Source organism: Mandrillus leucophaeus, unplaced genomic scaffold (genome assembly GCF_000951045.1).
Source record: "Mandrillus leucophaeus isolate KB7577 unplaced genomic scaffold, Mleu.le_1.0 Scaffold81, whole genome shotgun sequence".
In the NCBI taxonomy this organism is placed as follows: Eukaryota; Metazoa; Chordata; class Mammalia; order Primates; family Cercopithecidae; genus Mandrillus; species Mandrillus leucophaeus.
In genome coordinates this window covers 5,094,012-5,105,601 of record NW_012108808.1, presented here as the reverse complement: position 1 = coordinate 5,105,601, position 11,590 = coordinate 5,094,012, and the positions used below count along the sequence as shown (strand labels likewise).

General features: G+C 36.4%; 1 protein-coding gene across 4 annotated transcripts in view; it reads right to left on the bottom strand.

Annotated features, from left to right (window-relative positions):
• Positions 1-11,590, bottom strand: part of CLCN3 (chloride channel, voltage-sensitive 3) — a 116,520-nt gene that overhangs the window by 88,027 nt on the left and 16,903 nt on the right. For all 4 annotated transcript variants that reach the window (XM_011967804.1, XM_011967807.1, XM_011967806.1 and 1 more), the window contains exon 2: positions 7,021-7,196. In XM_011967804.1, the coding sequence (XP_011823194.1) occupies positions 7,021-7,180 (160 nt within the window). In that variant the 5' untranslated portion in view covers positions 7,181-7,196. The remainder of the gene's footprint in view (positions 1-7,020; positions 7,197-11,590) is intronic.

The following is an 11,590-nucleotide window of genomic DNA, read 5'->3' as shown; positions in this document are numbered from 1 at the left end:
AAAAAAAAAAAATATTTTGAGGCCAGGCACAGTGGCGCACGCCTGTAATCCCAGCATTTTGGGAGGCCAAGGCGGGTGGATCACCCCTGAGGTCAGGAGTTTAAGACCAGCTTGACTAACATGGTGAAACCCCATCTCTACTAAATACAAAAAATTAGTCAGGCATGATGGCACATGCCTGTAATCCCAGCTACTTGGGAGACTGAGGCAGGAGAATCACTTGGAACCCAGGAGACAGAGGTTGCAGTGAGCAGAGATCACGCCATTGCACTCCAGCTTGGGCAACCAGAGCAAAAATCTGTCTCAAAAAAAAAAAAAAAATTGAAGACTCCTGACTTTGCCCACGGGCACAGCCTTTACTTTTCATTAAGAGGACTTCTGGTGGCTTCTATTCAGTCTTACATTCAGCTGGGCTGTGTTCTATTGCTAAAGAAAAACTAGCTAAATGTAAATAATACACTCTTTTATAATATAGCTCTGTTATAATTCTAAAATCACTGTTATCTAATATATACCAAACCTCAGGAAAAATATACACTGATGACCTCCTGAAACTGTCTATACAGTCCATCTATTCAAAGATACTCTAAAATACACCTATGAATCCTGCCAGAACATCACAAATAATCAATGTTTATACTATACAATAATGGTGTCTTTGTGGAATCTTGTGATTCAAGTAGGAGATATTGAAGAATGTTAATAATAAAAGCCCCGTTAGGCCGGGCGCAGCGGCTCACACCTGTAATCCCAGCACTTTGAAAGGCCGAGGCAGGTAGATTGCTTGAGCCCAGGAGTTGGAGACCAGCCTGGGCAACAAGGAGAAACCCCGTCTCTACAAACAAAATACAAAACAATTAGCCAGTCGTGGTGGTGCACACCTGAAGTCCCAGCTACTCAGGAGGCTGAGGTGGGAGGATGGCTTGAGCCCGGGAGGGCAGAGGTTGCAATGAGCTGAGATCGTGCCACTGCGTATGACAGAGTCAGACCCCTGTCTGGAAAGAGAGCCTGGGCAACAGAGCCAGACCCCATCTCAAAACAAAAAACAAAAAACAAAAAAAGCCCTGTGAAACTTTACCGCTTACTCCAAACATATTCCTAAAAATCACTGTTTCATACACTAGATAGTAACCACTTCATAATGTCACTTGGAAATTTATCTTAATATTAGTAATAGGGTGTCGGCTGAACAATTGGTTAGGTTTTTGTTTTATAAACACTTTGAATCATTTAACTAAACAGGTTCTTTTATTTACTTGCTGCTACAAAGTTTAGAGGCAAATTTGTAGTCTCCCCTTAAAATGTATATTGGTAAATCAGGCGTGGTGGATCACGCTTATAATCCCACCACTCTGGGAGGCTGCGGCAGGAGGACGGCTTGAGGCCAGGAGTTTGAGACCAGCCTGGTCAACATAGTGAGATCCCATCTCTACAAAACATATTTTAAAGTTAAAAAATAATAATAAATTTAAAAATGTATATTGGTAACTTTTATTGCTCTCATATCTACATTTTAGATCACCTCAAGTTGTTTTCCCTTTGCTTCATCTGTGTCAAATATTTATGCAAATGATTGAATTCTGTTTATCCTTTTAAGTTGCTTTATATCCTTTTTTGGAATGAAGTAGATTACTAGGATATTTCTCACCATAAGTAAATTTGTATTATGGTTTTACCTAATGAGATCTAAAACCCTAGTTAATATGAATCCGCCTCTTAGAGACAGCTAGTTTCATGCTGATGCCATGTTTCTGCATTCACAGGAGGAAGGGCTGGACCCTGTATTTGTGTTATGTACCCTCACTCTAGGAGGTGTCTTGACACTAAGAGATGGCCACTCAGCTTCTGGCATTATCACTCTGCATCTACTTTGCCAAGCTTCTTCTTTTGAAATGTCTTGTGTAGGTAGTAGTTATGAATATACCACCCAGAAGAATATGAGATGAATAAACTTACAAATATTTTGAATAAAGCTCAATCTAACAATAGATATTTGAATGAAAATACTGGAATCTCTTGTAATAGCTCAGAAGGTAGCTTAAGTTTTAGCAGGGTAGGATCACAACACCTTGACCAGGACAATCCACCTCTGAGCCTCGTCTACTATGTGGTTTCGGAGTTCTGAAGCTCAGAATGTTACATATATGGGAAGCAGAATACAATAATCTATGGATTTCTCTGGATTCCATTCCCAGTCACCACATGCCCCAAGATTTCCAATAAATCAGAAAACCTCACATTTGCATTTTAGTATTTCCAAAGGTTTTATTATTATTATTATTTTTAGAGACCGGGTTTCACTATGTTGCCTAGGCCAGAGTGCAAGGGCTATTTACAGGTGCGATCATAGCACCCGACGGCCTTGAATACCTGGGTTCAAGCAATCCTCTTGCCTCAGCCTCCCAAGCAGCTGGGACTGCAGGCACCCGGCTCCCAAGGCTGTTTTTATTTTTAGTTTTTAAAGTTATGTATAGATAGCAAATAAAACACGTAGGAGTGAGCCCTCTCAACTCTTACTCCTCTCACATCTCCCTCTCAGTCTATACATAATCAGAAACCTGGGAGGGGCCCCGATGTTGTCAAGTAAACATCTCAGATGTGATAAAAAAGGATACAGGGGCCTAAATTTTAAACTTACTAGCATATTCACGTTATCAACATAAATTAACTACTGAAAGTTAATTTGCTTAAACATGTGGCTGATTACAGTTTTTACCCCATAAGTCAATCTCAATAACTTCTCTTACTTCAAGTGAAGATAGTACTATTATAAGAATAATTGTAAAGCTGCACTCATGAACAGTCATGTGCTCCATTTTCAGTGAGTCAAGAGCCATATGGTTCTCTTTAATGAATACAACGCTGGCAACAAAATCTTGGCTCTCCTTTCCTGTTACTTGCAATAAAAAATTTTTGCATTTTCCATGGAATCTGAATTACTGACCAAACTGACTCATTCAAATTAGATATACCTAATATAAACACATTTCAGGCCTAATTTTTCAGCTTTCTGCTAGCTTAAATTTCTGACTGATACCACTAGTCATCATTATTCGGAATAACTTCTATTTTTTAATCACAGTGTACTCTAGATTGTTTAGCACTCACTCTGAGCAGACTGATTACATTTTTGAGATTATTAAGTACACAGTTACTTTCAAAGCAAGAGCTATGCAACAGATATCTACTGAAGTCAGCAGATTCCAAAGCAGTTTATCTCTGACAAGCTAAATCCTAATCCAGATGTCATATTTGAGTTCTAGAGCTACAGCTTTTCATTAATACTAGTAGAAATGCTACTGACATCTCATTTGAACATGAACATAAAAGAATGCTGCTTATGTTGGGGGTACAGAATCTAACATATCTTTTTCCTCTGATACCTGCTTTAACCCATAGTGGGAGACCTAATGTGAGGCTCCAACTTCTTCCAAGACAATCCCCTTCCTGCTACTGTTAACAGGAGAATATCAGCTATGTTGAAAGAAAGAATATTCACTGAATATCAGCTACGTTGAAAGAAAGAATATTCACTGTCTTCAAAAAGGACATTCACGGTTTCACATATATAATACTTATCCCTATTGCTGGATGTTCATGCATTATCTTCCCTCTACAACAACCTTCCCAATTCTAAAGGGATATCAAAATGATATCTTTATTTGGTGAGATGTAACATTTGGAATCTGTACCACCGAATTTAAAACTCACACAGTTATTTTTGACTGTTACTCCACAACTTATACCTTCAACTACACTAACTTTGAGGACAGAATCTTTATATAAACTACCAATACACTGGGTACAGTGGCTCATGCCTGTAATAACAGCACTTTGGGAGGCCAAGGCAAGAGGATCATTCGAGCCTAAAAGTTCAAAACCAGCCTGGGCAACATAGTGAGACCCTATCGCTACAAAAAATTTTAAAAATTAGCTGGGTCTGGTGGTGTGCAACTGTGGTCCTACTCAGAAGGCTGAGGCGCAAGTATCTCTTGAGCCCAGGGGGTAAAGGCTGTAGTTAGCCATCATCGTGCCACTGCACTCCAGACTAGGCAAAAGAGCGAGACTGTCTCCAAAACAAGAAAAGAAAACACCAATGGTTGCCTACGCTATAATCATTCCAACTTTATACTTGCTAATTGGGCCTTCCTCTTATTTGCATGTTAAAGTGCCTAATTTCAGAGAAGGAATCATAATTGTCCTAACCAATCAGTAATCTCATTCCCCTTAGCCAGTTATCGATCTTGGGGTGGGCACGTGATGACCCAATTATGGCTGGTGACACAAAAGGAAGTCTATTGATAAGGTTCTAGAAAAATTATCCTGCCTGATAAAAGAGCAACATAAGTAGATCCTTTTTGTGCCCTTGCCCCATCCTTACTGCTTGGCACTCTCTCCTATTGAATACCACGAGTAAAGACATCACGAGCACTTGACGGCAATGGGAAGATGGAAGGAGTCAGCTCATCCTATGTCTTCCTACTTCCTGGAGTTAATTTTCTGCCTCACATAAACGGCTAAAGAGCTATTTAAACACAGAAAAAATGGGTATGCTATTAATTTCACCTAATGTTTCAAATGATGAATATATGTATTTTTCTTGTTTATAATTTTGTCATTAAAATTAGAAAAAAAAAAATCTGTGATGAAGAGAGCAAATGACCAATAACAGCAAAATACTGTATTTTAAACCAGTAAATATCCAAGGGAGCTAGAACTTGAAGTGTCAATATTCTGAAAAGAAGTGAAACAAAAGAAGGTAAAACCCAATAGTCTCAACCATTTTTATTCTTGAGCTATTTCCTGTTGAGAAAATGGTGAGAAAGCAGAAAGGGGTAAAAAGAGGTAAAGTATTCTGAAGTCCCCGCATTTTCCATAAAGTGGTAAAAGTACTAATGCCTAGAACTAATAAATCTCTAGGGTAGCCTACTGAACAAAAAATAAGATATAACAAGGTATTGAAGGTAATAGAAATAACGAGAGAGGAAAGAACAGACGTGACAAACAGAAAACAAATAGAGGATGGTCTGAAACCAAACATATTGGTGATTATGTTAAATGCAAACAGACTATAAACCAATAAAAGACAAAAGCAAATTTAAAAAACAAAACTCATATATATGCTGGGCATTGGCATATGGATAAAATAAGACAAATATTTCAATGTAACACAGTAGAAAATGTAGAAAAAGATCTACAAAAATATAGTCACTTGATACATGACAAAGATGTCACTGTAGTACACTGAAAAAAGGAAAGTTTTTTCCAATAAATGGTGCGGGGCCAACCAGTTTTTCATATGGGAAAAAAATGAATCTGAACTCTTAACCCACATCATATTTAAAAAATTAACTGCAGGTAGATAAATATAAATGTGAATGACACAAAAATAAAACTTTCAGAACAAAACAGGAGAATATCTTTGTGATGTTGAGGTATGGGAAGACTTGTTAAACAGAACACAAAAAAACACTAAGAAGAAAGGAAAAGAAAAAAGTTTTTTTTGTTGTTGTTGGTGGCGGTGTTTGTTTGTTTTTTGAGACGGGGTTTTGCTCTGGTGCCTAGCAGGAGTGCAGTGGTGCAATCAAAGCTAATTTTTTTTTCTTTTGCATTTTTATTGTAGAGACAGAGTCTCGCGTTGTTGCCCAGGTTGGTCTCAAACTCCTGGCCTCAAGCAATCCTCCTGCCTCAGCCTTCCAAAGTGCTGGGATTGCAGGCATACGCGACTGAGACCGGCTTAGAATAAAGAAAAGGATTAGTTGGATTTCATTAGAATTGATGATATCTTCACCATAAGATTCCTTTAAGAGAGTAAAAAAACATACGACAGAATGAGAGAGATAACAGCAATACTGAAAATGTAGCTGAAAAATGATTCATAATCAGAATGCATCATGAACTCCTATAAAACAGGGAAAAGGACTGAATAGGTGCTTTAAAAGAAGCAGTCTAAAAAGCCGATAAACACACACAAAGGCATTTAAACTCATAAATCACCAAGCAAACATAAATGGAACCAAAATGAGAGACTACTGCAACCACACTAGAATAGTCAAATTTTTAAAAACTGGTATCATGTATAGGTGAAGATGTGGAGTAACTAGAACTCTCACACACTGCTAGTAGAAATGTACATGCTATATCCACTTTGGTAATATCTTTGAATAGGGTAATTGACAAATAAAAAAAAGAAAAGGAAGTCTCTCTGACAGTATCTGATAACACTGAGATATACATATTCTATGATCCAAGCATTCCATTCTGTGATATATATCATACAGAACTGTGTACACACACATGAAACACATGCACATGAAAATTCACAGTGGCACTGTTAGCAATAGCCAAAATCTGGAAAAAAAAAAAAAAAAAAAAACCAACCAAATGATGAAATATCAATGTAGAATAACTAAATAAATTGAAGTGTGTTTACACAATGGGACATTACACCAACAATGAAAATAAGTTAACTATTGCTATACACAACAATATAGACAATTTCAAAACGTAAGTAAAAGCCACAGACATGAAAGAGTATACAGTATGAATTCCATGTATATAAAGTTTAAATGCTTACAAAACTAATCTAGATAGAAATAAAAATAATATTGAAACTGAAGGTGGAACAAGGATGGATTCTGAAACTACTGGTAATGTTTTATTTCTTGATTGAGGAGTTATATAATAAATGTTCACTTCGCAGAAATTCATCAATTTCCACACTATGATTTGATGATGTACACTTCTCTGTATTACATTATATTTAAAAGCTTACCCTTAAATGTAGTAGCTTCTTCTGGGGTGATGAGAATGTTTGGAACTAGATAGAAATGGTAGTTGCATAACATTGTGAATGTGCTAAATGCCACTCAATTATACACTTTACAATGGTTAAGTTTATGTTATGTAAATTTGACCTCAAATTTTTTAAGTTTCTGAAAACTTCAACCTCAATAAAAGTGTACATATTATTAGTGGATATTCACGAATACAAACATTAGGCTGTCATGCTGAACTTACCAACTGCAGTGTCACCATCTAATAAGTTGTCATCTTCAGATGTTTGAAAGTCCATAATCACACCTGCTCCATCTAAAAGTTCCTCATCACTGCTTGCACTTGTTATACTGTTGTAGCTGTTTCTATAGTAGCCTCTATGGAACAGCTGCTCAGACTCCATTTAGCTGTCTGATTATCTGTTGGGGGGAAAAAAAGGGAAAAAGTCTTAACGTTTTTCAAACATACAATAAAAATCATTCAGTTTAACATCACAAAAGGAAAGTTACGATCTATGTGCTAAAAAAATTAAATGCATTCACTGTAACAATAGTTACCTGTATTAAATATTTTGGGGTGAGGTAATAATTTTATTCTCATTACACAGCTGTAAAAAAGAATGAAGATTAGATCTTCAGGTAGATCTCCAATTGTTAAGTTGAAAAATGTGAAGTATATTTACATTTTTGCTTGTGTATGTATAGATTGTCTCAGGAGAGATTTCCAAGTAAGTTGCCCACAGGGTAGGGAACAAGACGGCTGAAGTACCAGGTTTGAAAAACAGACTGCCCCTTTTGAGGATTTTATCAGGTGTAAGTACAACCTGATTTTAAAAACAAACATATTTATTTCATTCTCCTTTCATCATTTTAATATTTAAATCTTCAGAGCCTATGGTCAAACATTAGCCACTGATAAAACAGTAACAGGCAACAAACCAAAAAAGGGTATGTTTTCATTGTTCTTACTCTCAATATTCTTAAATCTATATTACTCCTAACTAGTTTGAGTTTTAAATACATCCACTTACTTACTCAACACCAAAATAAGAGTTTAAGTATGGGGACATTAGCAATAGACTTTTAAGCTGCATGTGTGGGACTTGAAAGATGCAGTCATAAAAGCAGTCAAACCAGTAAGCCTTGTAAAACAAGACTTATCAGATACGGCCTAGTAAGTACACACAGAAAATGACAGATGAAGACTAAAGTAAGCACAGTTCAATTCCAGTGCTGAATTCTAGTAGTGAATTCTAATACTGAAGACTTGGGAGTGTTTTAAGACAATGTCTTATACTCAGTAAATTTTCCTCCTGCAAATGGAAAAATAACCTCAAAGAGCTTTAATCACAAAAAGGTATTTATGAAGTTTTAGAAAACTAGACTATTACTGACAATAAATATCTTTTAAACAGATTATATAAATTTCCTCACTTAAAGTATCACTTTGAAAAAGGTGAAGTTTTGAGAGCTCCTTGAGAGCATGCCTCTACTCTCCACATCTGGCATAATGACTGGCACAGTGTGAGAACAACAAATGTCAAACTATTCCATTCATGATGTCAAAAAGAGAAATATATTCAGTTTTCAATTTTAAAAAATCCTGTCTCCAAGAGTATTAAACTGTTCTTAGGGGAATAACCAAACCTAGCAAATAAATTAAAAAAGAAAAATGTAAATACCTGCTGCTTTGCAACTTTATGAATGTTTTATAGTTACTGCTACCAAAGATGGCATATTATACTGAGATTTGTTAGAGTATATTAATTGAAACAAAAGGAATGTATGAAAGTAGCTGTTCATACTAAGAAATCTGCAGTTCCATAGAGGCAAACAAATTAAATATTATGTGGCTTTTGAGAAAATAACCAAAAGGCTTTTAAAAACATAAACATTAATAGTTTAAGAATCTTTTAATTTTGATGTAGCAAAGCATGTATGCTAAGATTTTGTGAAGAACACAGACACTGTGTTTTTATTTCTTTACAGAATAGCAGGGCTTAATACATGTGATAACATTTAGTGAACATTAGCTAGAGGCTACACAGCACTGAGAAATCTCTCTAAAATCATTAAACCTTTTTATGTGTTAAGACTTCAATCAGCAAATTCCAATATATCTCCTTCATTTTATCCCTAAAAATCTCTCAAAAATCCTAAGTGGTAACAGGAAATTTTAACTATTTCTGTCAAAAAAAATTAATTTCATAACACCTTTGAGACACCTAGCTTGGAGATCATTCTTTATAACATGAGCACGCAACTCTGCTCCAAATAAACCAATTAAACTCAGACCTGCAGGGGTTTCATTTCTATAAATGTGATAACTTAAGATTAAAAAAAAAAAAAAAACCTATTCCGCTAATTAACCCCGAAACCTATAGAGCTGTGCTGACTGATGCAGCAGCCAGCAGCTACACATAGCTGTTGAGCCATTGAAACATGGCTGGTCTAAACTGAAATGTGTTCTAAATGTAAAATACCTACCAGATTTCCAAGACTCAGTATTTAAAAAGGATGTCAAATATTTGACTAGAAATTGTATACAGATTACATGTTGAAATATTTTAGATCTACTGGGTTAAATAAAATATATTTAAAATGAATCTCACCACTTTCTTTTTACCTTTTTAATGTGGCTACTAAAAAATTAAAAATTACCTACGTGGCTTGCATTTGCGGCACTAACACTTTTATTGAACAGCACCGCTATAAAATATTCAAATTTCTATAGCAGCGTAAAGGACATATAACAAAAAAAATCTGAACACCAGTGTTGAATATTTTTAGGTTCTAAACCCAGTTTCCAGGTTTGGGCACAAAAGGCTATTTAGACTCTAACACAGCAGCCGAAATTTTACATATTTAAACAAATAATAATGCAAAGTCACCTTTTCCGTTTTAACTGCCAAAAAAAAAATCATTTTAAAACATTGTAATAGAAGTGCAGTAGCTTGTAAATATGTTCTTACGAAATTATAAAAATTAGACATAAGCTGGGTGTGGTGGCGCATGCCTATAGTTCCAGCACTTTAGGAGGCTGAGGCAGGTGGATCGCTCGAGGTCAAGAGCTCAAGACCCACCTGGCCATGATGGTGAACCCTACCTCTATTAAAAATAAAAACATTAACCGGTCGTGATGGCAGCTGCCTATAACCCCAGCTACTAAGGAGGCTGAGGCATGAAAATCACTTGAGCCAGGGAGGCGGTGGTTGCAGTGAGCTGACATTGTGCCCCTGCGCTCCAGCCTGGACAATAGAGTGAAACTGTCTCAAACAAACAACAACAACAACAACAATAATAATAATTAGAGATAACCTATGAAAACTGCCAGGAATAAGGCCTTGTTTACCTAATAAATTCCTATACTATCTACGTGCAATTATCTTGCTTCCTTCGAATCTGATGACACTGCAACCTGCAGTTTTTTTTCCCAAAAAGTAAGTTTGATCGTAATCTCTCTCCACTCCATGGTAACATCTTTCAATCATTGTCTACTACCCTTAAGAGACAAACTCTTTAATATAGCAGAAGAAGTTCTATGCAGCCCAGCCCCTGCTAGTTCCCCAGCTTCTTTTAATAATAGCCGTTCTGACTGGTGTGAGATGGTGTCTCATTGTGGTTTTGATTTTTATTTCTCTAATGATTAGTGATGTTGAGCATCTTTTCATATACTTATTGGCCAGTTGTATATCTTACTTTGAGAAGTATGTACTTCCTGGAGTACTCTAGACTCACTGATCTTCTTTCAGTCTCTCAGCCCTACCAAGCTCTTTCCTGACTCCTACCCCAAGGCCTTTGTCGCTCCCTCTGCCTGGATCATACCCTCTCCTCATCACCAACTTACTCTCTCAATATTTTGTTGAAGATTTTTACATCTATGTTCATCAGGGATATTGACCTGTAGTTTCCCTTTTTTGTTGTGTCTTTGCCAGGTTTGGTATCAGGGTAAAGCTGGAATGAGTTAAGGAGGAGTCCCTCCTCATTTTCTGGAGTCGTTTCAGTAGAATTGGTACCAGCTTTACTTGTACATCTGATAGAATTCAGCTATGAACACATCTGGTCCAGGGCTTTTCTGGTTGGTAGGTTTTTTTATTACCGATTCCATTTTGGAACTCGATATTGGTCTGTTCAGGATTTCAATTTCATCCTGATTTAATTTTGGGAGGTTGTTTGTTTCCAGAATTTATCCATTTCCTCTGGATTTTCTAGTTCATGTTTACAGAGGTGTTCATAATAGCCTCTGGGGATCTTTTGTATTTCCATGGGATTGGTTGTAATGTCACCTTTGTTGTTTCTCATTGTGTGGTGATTTGGATCTTCTCTCTTTCTCTTTGTTAATCTAGCTAACATCTGACAAAGGTATAATATCCACAATCTACAAGAAGCAAACAACTCAACAAGCAAAAAACAAACAACATCATTAAAAAGTGGGCAAGGACATGAACAGATACTTCTCAAAATAAGATATACAACTGGCCAACAAGCGTATCTAATCATTAGAGAAGTGGAAATCAAAACCACAATGAGACACCATCTCACACCAGTCAGAATGGTTATTATTAAAAAGCCAAAAACAACAGATGCTGGCAAGGCTATGGAATGCTTATACACTGTCAGTGGGAATGTAAATTAGCTCAGCTCCTGTGGAAAGCAGTTTGGAGATTTATCAAAGAACTTAAAACAGGAATACCATTTGACCCAGCAATGCCATTACTGGGTATATACCCAAAAGAAAATAAATTGTTATCCATAGAAGATAGATGTGCTTATATGTTCATTCACAATAGCAAAAACATCGAATCAACCTAGGT